General features: G+C 60.7%; 1 protein-coding gene across 21 annotated transcripts in view; it reads left to right on the top strand.

Moving 5' to 3' along the window:
- KIF1A (kinesin family member 1A) overlaps positions 1-19,390 on the top strand; it is a 42,964-nt gene extending 23,574 nt beyond the window's left edge. For 4 of the 21 annotated variants that reach the window (XM_068169427.1, XM_068169432.1, XM_068169429.1 and 1 more), the window contains 24 exons: positions 42-179; positions 4,722-4,840; positions 4,922-5,007; positions 5,319-5,457; positions 5,620-5,788; positions 6,126-6,216; positions 6,554-6,672; positions 6,852-6,907; positions 7,573-7,681; positions 7,800-7,866; positions 7,955-8,039; positions 8,377-8,482; positions 10,379-10,405; positions 13,284-13,398; positions 13,634-13,767; positions 13,877-13,938; positions 14,030-14,175; positions 14,435-14,647; positions 14,787-14,864; positions 15,138-15,262; positions 15,407-15,553; positions 15,669-15,861; positions 15,935-16,053; positions 16,543-19,390. In XM_068169427.1, coding sequence (XP_068025528.1) covers positions 42-179; positions 4,722-4,840; positions 4,922-5,007; positions 5,319-5,457; positions 5,620-5,788; positions 6,126-6,216; positions 6,554-6,672; positions 6,852-6,907; positions 7,573-7,681; positions 7,800-7,866; positions 7,955-8,039; positions 8,377-8,482; positions 10,379-10,405; positions 13,284-13,398; positions 13,634-13,767; positions 13,877-13,938; positions 14,030-14,175; positions 14,435-14,647; positions 14,787-14,864; positions 15,138-15,262; positions 15,407-15,553; positions 15,669-15,861; positions 15,935-16,053; positions 16,543-16,585 — 2,686 coding nt within the window. In that variant the 3' untranslated portion in view covers positions 16,586-19,390. Of the gene's footprint in view, positions 1-41; positions 180-1,091; positions 1,347-4,721; positions 4,841-4,921; positions 5,008-5,318; positions 5,458-5,619; positions 5,789-6,125; positions 6,217-6,553; positions 6,673-6,851; positions 6,908-7,572; positions 7,682-7,799; positions 7,867-7,954; positions 8,040-8,376; positions 8,483-10,378; positions 10,406-11,863; positions 11,888-13,283; positions 13,399-13,633; positions 13,768-13,876; positions 13,939-14,029; positions 14,176-14,434; positions 14,648-14,786; positions 14,865-15,137; positions 15,263-15,406; positions 15,554-15,668; positions 15,862-15,934; positions 16,054-16,542 lie in introns of all 21 variants that reach the window. The other 17 variants (XM_068169430.1, XM_068169437.1, XM_068169431.1 and 14 more) reach the window with 7 other exon arrangements.
- Positions 19,391-19,436: the final 46 nt, after the last annotated feature.

Genomic DNA, 19,436 nt, shown 5'->3' on the forward strand with positions numbered 1-19,436 from the left:
AGTTTCTCACCGCTACCTATGGCACCTGGCTCTGCCCGCAGGCAACGCCTGGACCTGATGCGTGAGATGTATGACCGAGCGGCAGAGGTGCCCTCCAGCGTCATGGAAGACTGTGACAACGTGGTGACCGGTGGGGACCCCTTCTACGACCGTTTCCCCTGGTTCAGGCTGGTGGGCAGGTGAGCGCCGCGGCTCCTTCTAGGCATGGCTGGGCCCCACCCACAGCCTGCAGGCTGCCTGCGCTGCCGGCAGGACCTGCAGCTGCCCGTGGCCACCAGGGAGGATGCGCTGCCCTCCCCGTGCCATTCAGGGTCTGTTTTGCCTGCCATGGCTCTCCTCCATGTTGGCTGCTGGGACCCTGAGGGACCCCTGAGCCATCCTCCTGGCGCCTGCCTTAACACCATGCTGCGAGGCAGGGGCTCTTGTCTGGCTGCAGTGGGGGACAGGGGGCTGGGGCTGTCCATGGGTGGAGAACCTGTGCCGTCACCACGTCTGCCCCGGTGGGCATGTGTCCCTGTGCACGTGGCGGTGTCCGAGCATCCGTATCCGTCTGTCTGGTGTGTGCCACGCGTCTCTGTGCGCTTCCCGCATGCCAGCTGGAAGGGTGCAGTGCTGGAGACAAGGCTGGGCCGCCTTGGAGAGGGTTCTGCCCTGGCAGGCATGGGGAGCAGGAGTCTGAGCCACATGGCCCAATGAACAGCACCGGCCGTGGAGGCATCATCCCTGTGTCACGGCACACGGAGAGCTTCCCTTCGGCGGCAGGGTGGCAGCGAGCCCTGTGCCACCTGCTCTGTCCCCATGTAGCCTGCAAAGCCAACGAGGCGAGTCCCCACTGTTTGTACCATTCCTTGGGTCACTCTTTTCTCCGCCCTTTATAGGCAACAGCCATTTGTAGCTTCCTTTAGAGCTGCACTTGATGAGCAGGTCTTTATTTCCCAATATCCCTTGGTTTAAGTGGAAAAAATCCCACCCAAAAACCCAACCAATAAGAAAAAGCAGAAAAACCCAACCAAAAGCACAATTCCTGTTCTCAGTCTCTGTTTGGACCAGCTGGTGTTAACCTGTCTTCTATCTTGTTGTACTAACCTTAGTTCAGATATCTCTGGCTGCAACAGCTCTCCTCTTTTCAACACATGCATGAGCGAGCGCATGGCTGATCTCACCCCCTCCCCTACCTTCTCGAACCCCGACTCCGACATCACCGAGCCTGCTGACGAGCAGCACCAGGGGCAGGAGGAGGAGGAGGAGGCAGAGGACCTGGAGGAAGACATCTTTCCGGAGTGCCCGCTGTGCGATGGCCGGGATCCGTTTTACGACCGCTCCCCCCTGTTCAGTTTAGTAGGAAGGTTGGTGAGGTCTCAGGAGAGCATGCTGGGAAGGAACTTAGCTCTTTCACCTGAGGGGCCTGCTTCCGGACACCACCTCCCAGCGTCCCGGAGGCACAGGGGGTGGCTGGCCCGCCAGGATTGCTGCTGAGCCCAGGGCACTCAGTGAGGTGCCCACCGAGGTAGGCGGCAGCAGGGGAGAGCAGGGAAGGTGGACAGCGCCAGCTGTGCTGGAGCCTGTTCAGGCAGGTCCCTCTTCGTGGTGGCCCCTAAAAGGGGAGATTTGCTGCCTCTCCAGTACCAAATGAGACACGTGGCTGTCTTGGTCATGGGCATTGCTGCCCCAGGGAGAGCTTCTACCCAGATTGAGGCGGCCCCCACTGGCTGGAGACATGCAGATCTTTCGAAGCCATGCATGCCTCTGGCACCAGCTTTGCTGTCCTGGCTGTGTTGGTCAGTGTGGGAACCTCCAGACCTGGTGGCTTGGATGTCCCTAGTGGTCGGGGGGGACAGAGCTGAGTTGAGTGTGGGAAGAGCTGAGTTCAGGGGGGAGAGGAGGCCTCTGCAAAAAGTGACATGTTATCTTGCCATTCATGTCCAGTGCTTGGCTTGGAGCCACCCCTGCTGGCTTGGCATGGGAGCTGGTCAGGGAGGTTGTGGGGTGCAGGCTCCAACTCCACCTTGGCTCTGGCCAAGGACAAACAGCTTTGATTTCTCGTACCTGTTGGCCAGGAGGCACTGCTGGGCTCCATCAGCCTTGGCCTGCAGAAGCCCAAGAACCCCTGAAAAACAGTTGTGCTGCCACACCCCATCATAGTCTGCCCATCCCCAAAGCAGGATGTGGTGTCGTCAGCTCTGCTCTGAGGTTTGCCCGAGGGGGTGTGCACCTGGAGCTGGTCCTGGAGCCTCTGCTCCAAGCAGGAGCCTGAGAGGCTCACGACAGTGGACCTCTCCCTGCTGAGACTGCCCCAATGGGGTGGAGTTGGAGCTTCTCTTCCTCCATAAGCTAAAGTCAGATTTATCCCTGCCAGGCAGGGAGCAGGCAGCGAGGTGTGGAGGAGGAGGAGCAGTGCAGGCAGCGAGGGTGGAGGTGGGGTAAGAGTCCTGCAGCCTCAGACTGAAAGAGCTGGGTTCTTCCCCTTCTTCTTTTTAATTTTTCCCCCCCTTTTTTTCTTGTTTAAAACAACACCAAAAAAAACAACAACCAACCAACAAACTCCTGGGGGCACCTCAACCCGCCCCCAGGAGGCCCTGCAGCAGCAGCCTCGCTCTGTGCCGGGGGCAGGTTCCCCGGAGCTTGGTGCCTCCTGAGTCTGCCCTGGGCACGGCTCCCCGCGCAGCAGCTCTGCCGGCCACATTTCCTGTGAAGTGTGCTTGGATTGGTTTATGATTGGATCCTTGTCTTTGAGTTCTCTTCTTTCTTTTCCTTTTTATTTTTCTTGGTTCGTTTCTTTTGTTGGTTTGGGTTTTTTTAGCTACTGGCTCTATCCAAAGCTTTAGCGAAAATTGGGATTATTTCCCTTTTGTCTTCCTTTGGAGAGGCTTTTCTTTGGTCTGAGCATGCCATCTTTGCACCTCACCAATCTTGTGGTTAGCATCCCTGACCTCCTTCCTCTAGTGACACACTTGTCCCCCTCTTGCCTGTCCGTTCCCATCCTCCCCTCCCTCTTTCCTCCCTCTCCACTTCCTTGGCTTCAACACCAGCTGTCCTTCAATTTTGGGTGGGTGGGCACCCCCGGATCCTTATGCTCCCCATGGTCTCAGGGCTCTGCCCCAGACATGCAGTCCGGCTGGGAAGCCCTAGCGGGACTGCACAGTCCCTGGTGGCCTCCAGGAAGAGATGTGGTGAGACAGGCCTGGCAGGAGACAGTGATGGGACATTACCTCTGCTTCCACAACTTGAGTCTTTGGAGGTGCTTTGTGTGGAAAAAGCCTCAAGCAGCAGTTGGAGGTCAATGGGAGTCACCACACCAGGGACAACCTCTGGACTTGGGGGCTCAGTCTGCAAATGTGGGGATGGAGTCTCCTGCAAGAGCCCCCTGGGCACTTTTGAGTGAAGCTGGATGTATTTACAGACACCTGCAAGGTGGGTACATCGTGCATAGCACTGCCAGCCACCTGGAGATGGAACCCTCATGGGAGCCTTCTGAAGCAGAAGTGTCCTGGCTGGCCCCAGCACCACCCCATCCCATGATACCTGAAAATGCTGCCTGTCAAGATGCTGCTGGGCACCCTGGGGAGGGGTGCTGGGCATCCTGCACCCTCTTGCCGGGAGTGGGGCCACCCCACAGGCAAGAGTAGTTGGCATCTCTCGGCAGGGAGCTCAGTGCCAAAGGCTGTGGACATGACTTGTCGCTGCTGAGGGCATGGCACGTTGCCAGTGCCAGAGCATTGCCAGAGTGCCAGGAAGACCATCAGATGGCAAGTCGGTTGGCAGCAAGGTTGAGGAAGGTGGCAAGAGAGAAAACACTTGAGAAACACAGAATGGTGGCCCATCAGGAGGTGCTAGCAGAGATGTGGTGCAGCTGTTACGTTGGACCTTGGTGTGGCACCGTGTCACAGCAGCACCGGTGACCTGGATGCCATAGAGGACAGTGAGGAGGCTTGGACCTGCCGCATGGGGAGTGGGCAGCTCCTTTCTCGCCCGCAGGGAGAAGCTGGCCATGCCGTTCTGTGACGTGCTGGCAGGCAGCTTGGGACCCCACAGCCATGCAGGTGAAGGGATAAGGCCAGGGGACGCACGCCATCCATGCTGCCAGCCACACCGCACAGCCTCCCTCCCAGACAGGCAAAGGCCACCTGCAGCCACCAGTGGTCCTGCAACGCTGGGAGCAGAGCTGGGGCCAGGGCCCTGCTGGCAGGTTCATCTCTGGAGGCTTCTGTTCTCCCGCCAGGACCTCCTCCTCTCCCCTTTGCTCCTGGCCTTTACCTCCCTCTTCCCTTCCCACCTCTGCCTTGCCCCTGTGCCCCTCACGGTAACTCTGCAGCCGCCCCCCGAGTCATGTTGCAGCATCTCCTGCCCTAGTCCTCCGGCTCTCCACTGCAGAGAACGTCCTCTTCCCTCCCAGCTTCATGGTGGCACCAGCGCGGCCCCCTCCCCTCCCTGCCCAGCACAGAGGTGGCAGCTGCAGAGGTAGGCAAGCCCTGTCTGCTTCGCGCGCTGCCCGCGGCGCGCTGCCCACCCGCCTGCCCGTGGCACGCTGCCCGCCTGCTGCCTGCCCTGCCCCTCGGCTGGCCCTGGCTGCCTTCTCTTTTAAGTTTTGCTTTGCAGCGCTGTGGTCGCGCCGGGAGCGGTGTCCTGGGACCTCGGCCGCCGGCGGCCGCACCAGCTGTGCCAGGGGCCGGCGGGTGGGAGCAGTGACCCTGCCCCGTTTGTGTGTCCCCCCTCTCCGGCAGGGCTTTCGTCTACCTGAGCAACCTGCTCTACCCCGTGCCGCTGGTGCACCGCGTGGCCATCGTCAGCGAGAAGGGCGAGGTGAAGGGCTTCCTGCGTGTGGCCGTTCAGGCCATCTCAGGTAGGAGGAAGACCCCACCTCAAACCTGCCCTTCGCGTGCCCCCCGCCCCCTGCGCTGCCTCACTGCCCTCCCTCCCCCAGCGGATGAAGAAGCCCCCGACTATGGCTCTGGTGTGCGGCAGTCGGGGATGGCCAAGATCTCCTTTGATGACCAGCACTTCGAGAAGGTAGGGCAGCAGCCAGCCCTTGATGGGTGCCCGGGCACCACAGGCCTTGCTTGCCACAGCAGCGGGGCATGGGAATCAATGGGCTTGCAGAGGTGCGGGCATCGGGCTGAAGGGCATCGTGCTCCCAGCCCACTCAGTAGCCCCCAGCCCTCTGGCACTCATCACTGCATCCTGCTCTTGCCCACATCTCGGGCCGCTGCCGTGGGGTGGAGGGGAGACCTGGAGGTGCCCTGGTGCTCGAGTGGTGGTGGCAGCACAAGCAGGATTTCCTTGGGGATCATCAGCATCCCTGAGCCCCACTCCTGGCACAGTTCCAGTCGGAGTCGTGCCCAGCTGTGGGGATGTCTCGCTCGGGGACCTCCCAGGAGGAGCTGCGCATCGTTGAAGGGCAGGGCCAGGTCAGCGACGTGGGTCCCTCTGCTGATGAAGTCAACAACAACACCTGTGCAGGTGAGGGGGTGCCGACAGGCAGCTGGAGAGCGGTCTCCTGTCCTGGCACCCAGCCTGCTGTGCCTGCCCAAGGGTCAAAAGCCTGTCGCCCCCTTGTGAGGCTGCTGGCAGACATCGAGGGGTTGACCCTCTTGCCTTTCTGAAACCCTTATCTCCTCTCAGTGACCCCAGACGACCTTCTCCTGGACAGCCCAGAGAAGCCTGGACCAGATGGGCCGCTGGAGACTGCTCTGGACCACCTGAAGCTGGGCAGCACCTTCACCTTCCGTGTGACAGTCCTGCAAGCCTCCAGCATCTCTGCAGAATACGCAGACATCTTCTGCCAGTTCAAGTGAGCCCTTGGGGCCTCCAGCCCTGCAACTCCCCCTGTGCTCTGGCCATCACTTTGGGGCTGGTGCTGAACATCAGGGTGGCCCAGCTCCCCCTCCTCTGAGCCTTTCATGGCTGGGGAGGCAGAGCCAAGGGCTGCAGGGTGACTCCATGTGCTTGTCTGCTACCTTGTTGGCTTACTGGTGAAAGGCAGGTAGATGCTCTCGTCAGCTTGAGGGGTCCTGTGCCAGACCCCTCAGAGAAAGCAGGCTCTTGTTCCAGTCTCTGCCCTTTCTCCTCACGCTGTTCTGGCATGTTCCTGTCCCACAGCCCCTAAGCCCCCTTCCTTCCCTCTGCAGCTTCATCCATCGCCACGATGAGGCCTTTTCAACAGAGCCCTTGAAGAACACAGGACGGGGGCCACCGCTGGGCTTCTACCATGTCCAAAATGTGAGTACCCCACTCCTCTCCACTCCCCCTGACCCCCATGGCTGCTATGGTCTCTGTGGGACCATTGGCTGGATCTTCTCCCCACGGGAGCTGCTTCCTCCTGGCTTTCCCAGCCTGTCACAGCCTTAGAAAAGGTGGATGTATGAGAAAAATCCCCAAGTGGCTGGGATTTGATGGCAGTGTTCTTGGTGGGGGAGAGCATCCCCAGGCCACGGGGAAGAGGATGGGTGAGAGATGCAGAGAATCAGACAGGCTTGCACCCTCCCACCCACGTCTGATGCCAGCTGCATCCCTGTCCCAGATACATTGTGCCATCAATGGCTCTTTCTCTTCTTAGATTGCTGTGGAGGTGACCAAGTCCTTCATTGAATACATCAAGAGCCAGCCAATTGTATTTGAAGTCTTTGGGCACTACCAGCAGCACCCCTTCCCACCCCTCTGCAAGGATGTCTTGAGGTGGGTGACCCTAGGCCACCCTTGGCCCCTGGGTGCCTTGAGGGCACTTGGCACATGTGGCTTCCTGGGGACTGAGGAAGGGATTGGGTGGGGACAGGTGAGTCCCCAGCACATTAAGTGGAGTTGCCTGGGTTTAGGAGTCCCTGTGGATGCTTTAACCAAGCTGGTTCTCTCTGCAGCCCTCTGAGACCATCCCGGCGCCACTTCCCCCGTGTGATGCCACTCTCCAAACCAGGTAGAGGATCTGGCCTCTTGCTCTTCTCTTTGCCCAGGACCCTCATCCTGTTCCTCAGGGGGCCTGGTTAGGACTCCAGGGGTACCACCAAATGTAATCCAGAGCACCCAAAAGCACTTGGCACCAATTCCTGCAGCACCTGACTGATGGAGAGCCTCCTTTTCACCAGCCATGGAGTGGCAGGGAGGAGGCTGCCCACCCTGGATGGCTCAGACACCCACCCAGCATTGCCATCCCGCAGCAAGGTCCCTGACACGCTCCGGCTGCCAAGCCCCAAGGTGTTGGGTTTGGCTAAGTGCCATGGTTTGCTGTGTGGTCCCCACACCAGCTTAGGGGGAGTCTTCTGCTGGCTGTCCTGGAGCAGCTGTCTCAGAGCCACCATCCCCAAGCAATGCCTGGAGCAGTGCTGCATGCTTTGGGATGTGGCCACGTCAAGGCTGTGGGCTCAAGGTGTGGATTTTGGGGATGGGTGAGGCCAGCTGCATCCTGACGCCCTTGCTGCTCCACATTTGGCATGGGAGAAGGCAAGGGGTGTTCAGTGAGGGTCCCTGGGCCATCCCCCTCTGTGCATTCCCTCCTGCCTCCTCTACCTGTCCCCTGTCATATTCTGTCTCCAAAGATCAGCAGCAAGCTCCCCTTGACTCTGTCTTTCTGACCTGCCACAGTGCCTGCCACGAAGCTGAACACCCTGACTCGGCCCAGCGCGGGCCCATGCCAGTGCAAGTATGACCTGATGGTCTTCTTTGAGATCTGTGAGCTGGAGGCCAATGGCGAGTAAGTCCTGCCAGGAAGGGGAGTGGAGGGAGGGAGATTTGCCCTTGGCACCTCCGGTGCTTGGCACCAGCCCACAGGCTGCTGGAGCTCTGTGTCATGCTGCGACCCTCTCTTCCAGCTACATCCCTGCTGTTGTGGACCACCGTGGAGGCATGCCGTGCCACGGGACCTTCCTCCTCCACCAGGTATTCCTTCCCCAGGGATCTGCTCTGGCTCGGGCTCCTGCCAGGGGCTGTGTTAACCTTCGTTTCCCTCTGGCCTGGCGGGCCTCAGGGCATCCAGAGGAGGATCACTGTCACCTTGGTGCACGAAACGGGCAGCCTCATCCGCTGGAAGGAAGTGCGGGAGCTGGTCGTGGGTAAGCTGAGCCAGGCTGGGTGGGCTGTGAGCAACCCCCAGCGCCCCAAGTTCCCAAGCATCCTCTGGGGCTGTTTCTCACCCACATTCCCAGGTGGGGCTTTATGCCTCGTCTCCCCTCTGGCTATGTAGTGGCAAAGCAGCGGCTGCCAGCAGGTGACACTGGGGCACCACGGGGGCAGGATGCCTTGGTCCTGGCCACCCTGGCCCTGAGGGACTGAGCGCTAGGTGGCTGCTGCCTGGGAGGGGGCACTGTGGGCGGATGAAGGCAGGTGGGCTGCCCCTGCCCCCACAGGGCCACCTCCTGCCACCTGAGCCGCCCTCTGCTGTGCTTGCAGGCCGTATTCGGAACACTCCGGAAGCAGACGAGTCTCTGATAGACCCCAACATCCTGTCCCTGAACATCCTCTCCTCCGGCTACATCAGCCCCTCCCAGGACGACCGGTGCGTCACGCTTCTCTTGCTCTCTCGCACTGTGGTGAAGGCTGGAAGGGGGTGTGGGGAGCTCCTCTCTCCCCTGGGGGCGCTCTCAGCCCCACCAGAGGGTCCTGCCAACCTCTTGCTGCCTTGAGGAGGGGCTTTTCTGGAGCTGCAGAGGGTTTTGGGGTTCAGAGGTGCCAGCCCCCTTTTTTTTCCTCCAGGAGGCCTCTCTGTGCCAGGTTGGGGCACTACAGGGCACTTTGGTGAGGATCCTGCTCTTCAGGGGCAGCTGTGACTGCCTAGTAGAGGGAAGTGGTGGTGCAGGTGCTGGGAGGACATGCTGGCCAGTGGCTAGAAGGGGACCTGCAAGGGCTGTTTGTCCTGTGTCACAAACTCACTGAAGGGCTGCGTGGTGCCCGTGGCCAGTGCCCATCTGTGTGTGCATGGTGCACTAAATCCATGGCTCATCACTGCTGGAAGGCTCTGGGTACTCCTGTCCCTTCACTTCTGTCCTAGGGGGGCTGTGTCCCCAGGGCTTTGGCAGAGGTGTGGGAGCAGTGAGGCTGGAAGGGTTTTACCTCCAGGATCTCCCTGGCTGAGTCCTGTGGTGGCAGTGGGGCAGTGGTGGCACAGAGGGCTGAGCTCTCCTCTGCACCAGTTCTGCTGGCAAAACACCAGGGGCTGGCAGGGGTCCCTGAGCAGAATGTGCCCGTGTGGGCAGCCACAACATGACGGGGACAGTCGTTGGCAGCACTGGGAGCAGTGGGACCGGTCCTGGGCCATGCGTGTGGCAGTTGCTGGTGTAGGAGCATCCTGGTGTGGGGACAGCTTTTCCCCTCCTTTTCTTCAGGGTCACCACCACCCCAAGGTGGCCTGTCCCAAGGCTGGGTGTTCTGTGGGGGGATGATGGAGGTCTGTATGGGAGGTGCCACTCTCCAGCGCTCCTGAGGCAGCTCCTGGGCACAGTGGAGCAGCAGATGTTGTACCCAGGCAGCAGAGCTGAGTCACTGGGTCAGGTGTGCGTGCAAGTGTTGGACCAGGAGAGTTTGGCACAGTCGCAGGGACAGTGGAGCAAGGCCAGATGGGGATGGTCAGGTGAGGAGGGCTCTGCCTGGCAGAGCTGTGTTGATTTTGGCTGGGCTGCTGGGAGCTGGGTGGCTGTGGCACCCGTGGGTTCCTGAGGCTGTGCTGGTTTATGTCAGCTGCTGATCTGGCTAGCTGGTCCTAGGTACAGCAGATCAGATCTTTAGCATCTCTGGTGCGGCCTGGAAGGGGGGACGTGCCTTCTGTTCCTGTCTCCCCCCCGCCATGTCCTGAAGGGCAAGGGGACAGCGCTCAGGCTGGGGGGATGCTGGAGGTGTGGAGAGAAGCAGGGAGAAGGGAGGCTCCCCTGTGTGCTCAGAGGGTCTGCGCCTCAGGGCCAGCCTCAGATGGCAGCTGTGTGCCATCGTGCCCCGTGCCCATCCCATGGCCATCCTGCCCAGGGCCAGGCAGGGAGAGGAGGGTGCAGGAAGCCGAGGAGCGCTTGCCTCAAGCACCCCCACCCCGCTTCCACCCCGCATGCAGGTGCACTGCTTCGGCCCCAGCAGCCTGCCAGGGGGAGCAGAGGGAGGGTAGAGCCAGGGCCCGCTTAACCCTCCTCCCTGGCTGCTTGCGCTCCCTGCTTTGCTGCCCTACTCCATGGAGCCTCCATTGCCCAGAGCAGCCCTGGCTCCCCTTTGCAGCCTCCCTAGTCCTCTGGAGCCACTGAGGAGGAGAGCAGGAGAGCGCTACGGCTCCCTCCCAGCACCCATCCATCCCTTCATTGGGCACCCCGGGAGCAGGCGTGGGTGGCAGTGCCCAGGGTTCGCCCTCGCTGCTCCCTGCTGCCGCCGCTGCCCCGAGCCCACACTAACCTGTGACTGTTTTGTGTTTCCGCAGGCAGTTTCTTGATTCGGATATCCCTAGGTATTATTTGTTTCCATTGGTTTTTTTTTTCCACTCCCTCTTCTCTTCCTTCTTTCTTTCTCCTCTCTCGCCTGGGCTCGCTCGCTCCCGCCGGAGGCGGCACTTGGACACCCAGCCCCCTCCCTCCACATGCCCCCTTCCTCCCTCCTCCCTCCCGTCCTGGCACCTCTCTCACTGGCCCCTCCTGCTGTTGTCTGGGCCGCGCTCTCGCTGGCTGCTGCTGCCCCTCGCACGCCTGCGTCCCCATCGCCTGATTTGGGGTTTTTATCGCTTTCCCACTTCGCTGCTCTCCCACCTCTCTGGCAGCTGGCACTGAGCGTGCCACCCCCCACTGCCCTCACCCCAGCCCCAGCTTGGCCCCTGGCACCACTTGAAGTAGCTGCAGGGCTGGTGCAGACCACAGTGGGGACTTCAAGGTGCTTCCAGCCCTTGCCCAGGCACCTGATGATGATGGCAGCACTGCTGGGTTGTGTGTTGGCATGCAGAGTGTCTGCCCTCCCCGGGCACAGCAGCGCTGCGGGTATGGGTGCAGCACACGGGCAGTGTGTGCGTGCGGCAGGGGGCACACGGCCTGCTCGTGACAGGGGCTGTGTCCCTGTGTGCTTGGGGAGAGGAAGCTTCAGTGGCGACTGCGGGGTGAGCCTGGCACGAAGTGTGTGGGTGACAGCCACCCAGCTCAGAGGCTGCTGCCCACCTCTGGACAGGAGCATTGCTGAGGCACTGGAGGAGGGGCATCCTGTCGCTGGACTGCACGGCAGGAGAAGAGAATGAGTCTGGGGTCTTCTGAGTCCCAGTGGGCTCCAGAGCTTTCTGCCTGGGATGTTGTCCATATAGCAGCTAGAAGCTGGTCACACTCAGAGATGCCTGAGGGCAAAGTTCTCCCTCCAGCAGCACCTTGTGTCCCCTGCCAGGAGGTGCAGAGGGACAGATCCAGCACAGATCCAGCCCCCTGCTGCAGGGGCTCTGGGCTTATGCCAGCATTGTCTGTGGGTTCCAATCACAGTGATGCTCCCTGTGGACCAGGGGATGGGCCAAGAAATGATTCCCCACTCTGTGGGTGGCAGTCAGATGGTTGGTCCTGCCTCCTGATGGGCACATTCCCAGGGGACCGTGGTAGGCAGGAACTCCTTGCCCTTGGGATGGCAGCGGGGGCGATGTTAAGGGTATGGGGAGCACAGGTGGTCACTTCCCAGCTGCTGGACCAACGAGGAAGGTGGGAGGCAGAGGGGTTTCACCCAGGCAGGTGAACTGTCTGCCCTTGCCGAGCTCCCTCTGGGCTCTGGATCAGAGTCCAGCTGGGCTGCTTCAGCCGGCGGTGCCGACACGGGGCGAGTGCCCCTGCCAGGGGCTGCCCTTCCTCACGGCCCTGCTCCAGCACCGCCGGGCACGGCTCTGACCTCTCGTCTCTCTGTGTCTGTACCTGTGTGTGTCTGTCCCTGGGTCGCCTTCCACTGGTAGCATTGCCTTGGGAAATGACACTAGGTATTTCACGCGCTCCCGCTCGGGCTGGTGCCTCCTGCTTTTCTCTTTCTCCTTTGCCTCCTCCCCTTGCTTTTTGCTCTTTCCTGCTCCCTGGAGGTTCCTCTCCTCCTCCTCCTCCTCCTCCCCGGGGAAACACTCTCTTCTCAAGCGACCCGTGTCTGCGAGGCGGTTCCTCGCCTCGGCTCTGTCTCACGCGGGGTTTTTGGGTGCACTTCGTACACCTCCGGGAAGCATCGCTTTCCCTCTGCGGCTGCGGGGGCAGCTGAGAGCCTCTCCCTGCTCCCTCCAGCCGCTCTGGCTCTTGTTCAAAGAGCCAGTCAGCTGCCTGGGGGCTGCTTCGGGGATGTGTCAAAGCATCCCCGTGGAGGTGTAGCTGAGCCGCAGCTTCCTGTGGATGCTCAGCAGGAGCTGGAGCTGCAGCAGCTCTGTGTGGCTTTGGCCAGGCAGTGTCCCTTAAGCCCAAGGCTGGCCTGGAGGAAGCCCAGGCGCAGGACAGGGGTGAAACAAGGATCCCCCATGCTCTCAAACCGGAGTTGCCTCCTGCTGTCCGCACCCTTGATTGCTTGACCTGAAGAGGGTGGTTGCTGCTCTTGCTCTGAGTGGCTGCACCATCCTCTGCAGGACCTTGAAGGCACCAGGCAAGTGGGGATGGGTGTCCCTCACTCCCAGCCTGGGACATACTGAAATGCACAGTGAGGGGAGTGAGACAGCCCAGGGAAACTGGGGCTGGTGATCAGGGCAGCGCAAGACCTGGGGGAGACAGCCTGGCAGGGGCTAGCCACCAAACCATGGTTACTCCTGGATTCCTCTGAGGCTCAGGGCTGACAGATGGGGGCTGGGGAAAGGGACCTGGCTGATGGCAGGGGGGGTGGTCTCCCAGGGTTGGGCTGACAGCAACCCCCCAGTGCTGAGCATCCTCTCTCCTTTCCCGTCTGGCCATCGTCACCCAGTGACAGCTGTTCCTGGAAGGGGCCAGGAGGTGCATGCCCTGGGCTGGGCGGTGGGGATTTAGCCCCAGTGTGCTGGGGGTGGCAGTTGCCCACTCTGAGCATGGGGGTGGGGCATGCACCCTCCTTCGCTCTTCTCTGCCTTCCCAGTCTGCCCTGCCTTGCCTGCACCCCAGCTGAGCCCCCACTCCTCCCACAGCCTCTCTTCCCCAAACCCCTGGTCCACTGGCCATTTGAGGGTGCTGCGTCTTCCTCCTGCTATGCCTTGTCCCCCTGTGCCTTGAGCCTGTGTCCTCTGGAGTGGCTGTCCCCATCTGTCCCCCTGCGTGTGCATGTGCCTGTGTCCCCGCAGGGCTGCCGCAGGGCTGCAGGGGGGACGCTGGCCTCTTGCTCACTCCCCTGGGGTGATGGGGGGGGTTGCTTTACCACCTCTGTATCTTTCCTCCCAGGACTTTCTACCAGTTTGAGGCAGCATGGGATAGCTCCATGCACAACTCGCTGCTGCTCAACCGCGTCACCCCGTACCGGGAGAAAATCTACATCACCCTCTCTGCCTATATCGAGGCAAGGACCTTAGCTGGGGTCATTACAAAGCCTGGTACTGCCCCCACTGCCGAGCTGCAGCCAGCATGAACCGCTCCTTATCTGGCACTGACGTTAACAGGGTGCAGAATTCACCCTGTTTGGGGGCCTTATGGGACCCCAGGAGTGGAAATGGCTGGGCACCAGGGATGGGAGAGACCTGCTGGGCTGCCAAGCTGCAGCCCCCTGATGCTTCCCCTTCCTTGCCCTGCTGCAGATGGAGAACTGCACTCAGCCTGCTGTCATCACCAAAGACTTCTGCATGGTTTTCTACTCCCGGGATGCCAAGCTTCCTGCTTCCCGCTCCATTCGCAACCTCTTTGGCAGCGGCAGCCTGCGGGCCTCTGAGAGGTACTGGGATGCTGCTGCCTTTCTGGGGGAGGAGAGCCATCAGCCAGGGACTGGAGCCCTGCTGGGCCATGCCAGCGTCCAGTAACGCTACGTCCCCTTTTGCTCACAGCAACCGCGTGACAGGAGTCTATGAGCTCAGCCTCTGCCGCGTGGCCGATGCTGGCAGCCCAGGTGAGTGCCAGGCCCCTGCCCAGCTGCTCGCCATGAGGCTGCGAGGCACAGCACGGTGGTTGGTGTCAGGGCTGCGTGTCTGTCCCCACAGGCATGCAGAGACGGCGCCGCCGTGTGCTAGACACCTCCGTAGCCTACGTGCGGGGAGAGGAGAACCTGGCTGGCTGGCGCCCCCGCAGCGACAGCCTCATCCTCGACCATCAGTGGGAGCTGGAGAAACTCAGCCTCTTGCAAGAAGTAAGGGTGCAGGCTAGGAATGGGCCAAGGTGATGCAATCTGCATCTCAGCCCCTCACTGGCTCTCAGCCTTCCCAGGTGTGGGAGGAGGCAGGAGCGGGGTTGTGCCACCAGTGCTGTCCTGTGCATCGCTGCTAGCTGGGTCCCAGCAGGCCCAAAGCTTGTGAGCAGATGGGGCTCAGAAGGCCTGGAAAGCACTGTCCCTGAAAGGATGTGGGTGAGGATGTGGGCTCACCTCTGAGCCTGCCTCCTCTGCTCAGGTGGAGAAGACAAGACACTACCTGCTCCTGCGTGAAAAGCTGGAGACGACCCAGCGCCTGGGCCTGGAGACCCTCTCCCCCTGCTCCAGCGAGGACTCCGAGTCCCGAAGTACCTCCTGCATCTCCTCCCCGCTCTCTGCTGATGGAGCCCCTGAGGGCCGCACCTCTCCCCCTGAGACCCCCAGTGAGAGGCAGAAGGAGCTGGCTGTAAAGGTACCATCCTGCAGTATCTTCAACTCACGGGGATGAAGCTGGGAAGGGGTTCCCATGGGGTGGCAGGAGAAAGCCCAAGAGGAGGAGGACAGCAGAGTAAGGTGTCTCCAGCCCCATCCTCATCCTCCTCTTTCCACAGTGCCTGCGCCTGCTGACACACACCTTCAACAGGGAGTACAGCCACAGCCACGTCTGCGTCAGTGCCAGCGAGAGCAAGGTACTGCTGCTGGGGGGCAAGGGCCAGGAGGGACATGTGGCCGGGGGGTACTGGCTGGGCAGGGACCGGATGGGCACCATGGTGCGAGTAGTCCCTGCTCTGAGGTCCCTGCTTCCTCCACTTGCCCTGGTGTGCCCAGAGCGGGTGACACTTGGGGCTATGCCAGCAGAGGACCCCACTGGCCAGAGACCTTGCCTCTCCCCATATGAGCAGGCACCTGGTCCTTTGCCTGTGCCCAGCTTTGGGCAGAAACTCAGGTCCACACCTCCACAGCTGTCTGAAATGTCTGTGACTCTGATGAGAGACCCCTCCATGCCAGCTCTTGGAGTTCCCACTCTCACCCCCTCCTCAACCTGCCCATCTCTGGTGGAAGGACGCTACAACACCATGGAGGTCAGGTAAGAGTCACAGAAGACGGCCAGGAGGTTCAGGAGACACCCCAGCGCTCCCCAAGAAGGGCAGCTGTACTGCTGGGGTATGGTCTTGGTCAATGGCTGTTCCCCAGCTGTCACTCTTTCACCCCTGGCCTCCTTCTTCTCCAGACCTCCCCAGATCTCCTCCAGGGCTGAAAGCCCTGACCTGGAACCTGCAGTAGAAGGAGAGCAGAAAAAGTCCCCAGCCTGCCGGCCTGAGGAAGACAAAGAGCCCCAGCGTTTGCTGGTGCCTGACATCCAGGAGATCCGGGTCAGGTAGGAGCAGCTGGGGCAGACAGCAGGGGAGCTCCTTTGGACTGGGGGGACTGTGCCCTACCATTGCCATCTCCTGGCAGCCTGTGTCTCACCCTTACATCTGTCCCTTCTGCAGCCCCATTGTCTCCAAAAAGGGCTACTTGCACTTTCTGGAGCCCCACACCAACGGGTGGGTGAAGCGCTTTGTGGTGGTCCGGCGCCCCTACGTCTACATCTACAACTCAGACAAGGACACGGTTGAGAGGGCCATACTCAACCTCTCCAAGGCCCAGGTGGAGTACAGTGAGGACCAGCAGGCCATGCTCAAGGTAAGGCCCGGGAGCCAGCCCTGCTCTGTGCAGCCCCCTGGGCAGTGACTCAGCCCTGGCTCTCCCCTGGCAGACCCCGAACACCTTTGCGGTGTGCACGGAGCACCGAGGCATCCTGCTGCAGGCAAGCAGTGACAAGGACATGCATGACTGGCTCTACGCCTTCAACCCCCTCCTGGCTGGGTCCATAAGGTACTGGGGGCAGCTGGGGGAATGGGAAGCCATTGGGGGGAGATCCATGGGCAACCAAGCGTGCTCCCTGCCCTGCCTCCGGTGCTGTCCCAGCTGCAGCCCCCTGGCCAGCCACGGGCAGTACCTGCACGCAGCTGCACCGGCAGCCAGAAACTGGACTCCATTAATGCTGGTTTCAGCTCCTCACAGCCCAGGGCCAGATCCCAGCTGGTACAGAGGCGTCATGCTGAGCTCAAAGCAGCATCCATGCCTGGTGGCAGGGACACTGTCCCTTCACAGTTCTTGAGAACATCTCAAGGGGCAGGGCTAGAGAAATAGGAACAAATGCACAGGAAATGTTGTGCTCTGGTTAAAGAGACGTTAATCCCACGTTCCCCCAGCTCTGGCTGGACCCAAGCACCAGCCTGGAGCCAGGATATGAAACCCAGGGGACCACACCTCTCCCTGTCTACATCTTTGACACCCTTTGTTCCTTGTTTTCCAAATCAGGTCTAAGCTGTCCAGAAGGAGAACAGCCCAGATGAGAATCTAACCTGTAAAACACCCTGCACCTCATCCGTCTGCCAACAGGATCAAGATAGCTGATTCTGTCTCAAGATTCCCATGTTAATGTCTGATCTCTCACACCATCTGCTGCCCCAGCTGTCTGCTCCATGGAAGGATCTCTCTCAGTTCACACCTTCATGGGGGAAATTCACTTCAGTTCGTAGCTGCAAAAGCCAGGATCCGCCTGGGCAGGATTTCTCGTGTGTGTGCCATCTGCTGCTCATCCCTCCGCGAGTGACCTTCGTGTCACACCATCCGTAACGCTCCAGACAGGTCCCCAGCACAGGGGAGGGAGCCAGGAGGGCAGTTTCAGCTAAAAGCTGGTCTTTGGTCTACAGAGGTGGGAGTGTGGTAAAGCTTGGAGGCAGGAGCGCAGGAGGAGTTGCTTCCACGTGAGGGGCAAGCGGTAGTTTAGGTATGGGGATGTCCTCGCTTGTTGGTGCTGCAGCAGGAGACGGCAGGGTCAGGTCAGGTGTCTGTGGTTTAAGATGATATTTATAAAGTATTTATTTCTATTTACATCACAAAAATCCCATCAGTTGGGCCCTGGCCCCTGGCCAACGCCTCCCCCAGGCAGGGGAGAGCCTTGGCGGTGGGCCGATGTCCTGGACATGCCTTCCCTGGGTCATCCCTGGTGTGTGCCCAGTGGCAGTGGACCTCTCACCCTCACTCCCCACCCTTCCCCAGCCCTCTGCTTTGCCTGTCCTGCACCTTAAACTACTTCTGCCCTGCGTGCTGGCTGGAGAGCCCACCACGTCTTCCTGGAGGAAGCAATTCCTACCTGCCCCATCTACCTCTGGGAAAGGGGAGCCTGCCGTCTTGGCTGGCCAGGGCATCCACACTGTGCCCATGGCTCATCTCACTTTGGAGCCTGGCCCAGCTGGAGATAGAAAGAGGGCTCTGGGGACAGCTCTGCTTGTCACCGTGTGGAAGACCATCCCTCCCAAGCTAAAGCACACAGCCACCTCCACTGTCCTGGTCTGGGAGCCCCAGGGGCTTGTCCAAAGGGCAAGGGATTCTCTGCCTCCTAAGGCAGGACACCAAGGGGAGTGTGGAGGTTCAGGTGGCCACTTTCAAAGTCAGATGGGAAAGTTCCCCAGGCTCCAGCCAATTCCAATCCAACCTGACCCTTCCAATCCACAGGATCCTTGTTGCCCTTTCCCAAAAGTGTGTCCCTTCACATCCCTTCTCCTCCCAGCAGGAAGACAGACTCAAGCATGTCAGAGGAGCAGGGGAGAGGCTGGTGTGGGGGTGCCAGGGTGGGGATGTGACTTCTTTTTCCTGTTGTTGCTGGCATTTTCTCACTTCTCTTCCCTGGCTGCAGAAGCGAGCGCCCACCTCCTTCCCACCCTGCCCCCATCAGCATGTTAATCCAGGGGGCTTCCTGCTGCAGAGGTGGCTTTGCTGAAGGATCTTCTCCAGCCATCACCACTTCCCCCTTCACCCAGCAGCACCTCCTCTCACCCGCGGGGGATGCTTTCATTCAGGGCTTCCTGAGCGGCTGGCAGCAGCTGGCACAGCTCTGGGCAGGAAGGAGAGCATCTTCCCCTGCACGTGTCCTGGGCACCCCCAGCTTTGCCATCATGCCTTTGCAGCTGCCCTCCCCCGGCACAGCGCGGCCCTGCCGTGCCTCCCTGCACTCTGTGCTGTGTGGGTGTGTGTGTGTGTTGGACGTGGTGCTATCTTCTTGTCACGCTTGTGTCAGGGGGAGCATGGACAGGGAGGGACGTGGCAGGTGGGCAGAGGCTTGCAGGGGACCCTTCACTGCGGATTGGATGCCATTCAGCTTGGGTTTCAGGTCACAGAAAGGCTCTTAGCATCCTCCGTGAGCCACAGCTTCTTAGGCATCTCGGCTCTTGGCTCTGGCCTGAAGCTGCAGCGAGGCTGCTTCTCCCAGCCTTGCTCCCTGGGCAGGCAAAAGATTGTCCACCCAGGACAAGCTCAACAAACCCTTTTTTCCCTGCTGTGATCCATTTTAGAGACCTGGAGGCTGACTCATGCCCTTTATGGAGGGAGAGGTGCCTACCTAGGGGCATGGAGGGGCAGAGCTGTGGCAGGGTAAAGCAGGGGGCCAGGCTGCAACATCCCAGCTCTCGTGCTCTGGGCAAAGACTAGTTGGTATGGTCCCACATTTTACGTAGGAGGCTAAGGGTGGAAACATTTGGTGTCACAGGGAAGAGGGGAGACTCTTCCAGGGTGCAGGCAGCTTCTGGGAGAGATAGGACCTGCGTCTGCCAGTGACCAGACACAGTGCTGCCCATACTGCCAACGAGGGGTGACCGTGGGATGGGCATCCTCCAGCTCGAGCCAAAGTGTGCCTGAGGCCAGCAAACCTGCAGAGCAGACGACTCAGCTGGGGTCCTTCACCCTGGAGGCTGAGAGAGGCATGGCTGCTCGCTGGACACCTGCAGCATCCCCGCAGGCCACTCACAGCCTCGGGGCTCCTCTTGCTGTCCTGCCAGCTCTGCTCTTGCCTGCGCCATGTGATGCCCCAGTCAGGCCCCTCTCCACCTCTCCCCTCTGCCACCCCCGCCCCCGGCCCAAGGTTTAGGCAGGGCTGAGCCCCAGCAGCCACAAGGGAGCGGTGGTGTGGAGGGCAGGCAAGCACCGATGGGCAGACCAGAGGCTGCAGAGGGGGAAGACCGCCCTTCACACCCTCCTGTTCCCACCGGCGATGGCACTACCCCTGGGCCCTCCCTGTCCTGTGCTCCGGGGTTGGTGCCTCGGGTCCCGGCCGTCTGCGCACACGTGAGGCTTGTTTGGTTCTGAAATAAATGTGTATTTAACGCAAGGCGCGCCCAGGCTTTGCTTTCGGGGGGGGGAGGGGAGGTTTCAGG

The sequence above is a fragment of the Melanerpes formicivorus genome, unplaced genomic scaffold (genome assembly GCF_026170545.1).
Source record: "Melanerpes formicivorus ecotype bairdi unplaced genomic scaffold, bMelFor1.0.p_v2 SCAF_183, whole genome shotgun sequence".
In the NCBI taxonomy this organism is placed as follows: Eukaryota; Metazoa; Chordata; class Aves; order Piciformes; family Picidae; genus Melanerpes; species Melanerpes formicivorus.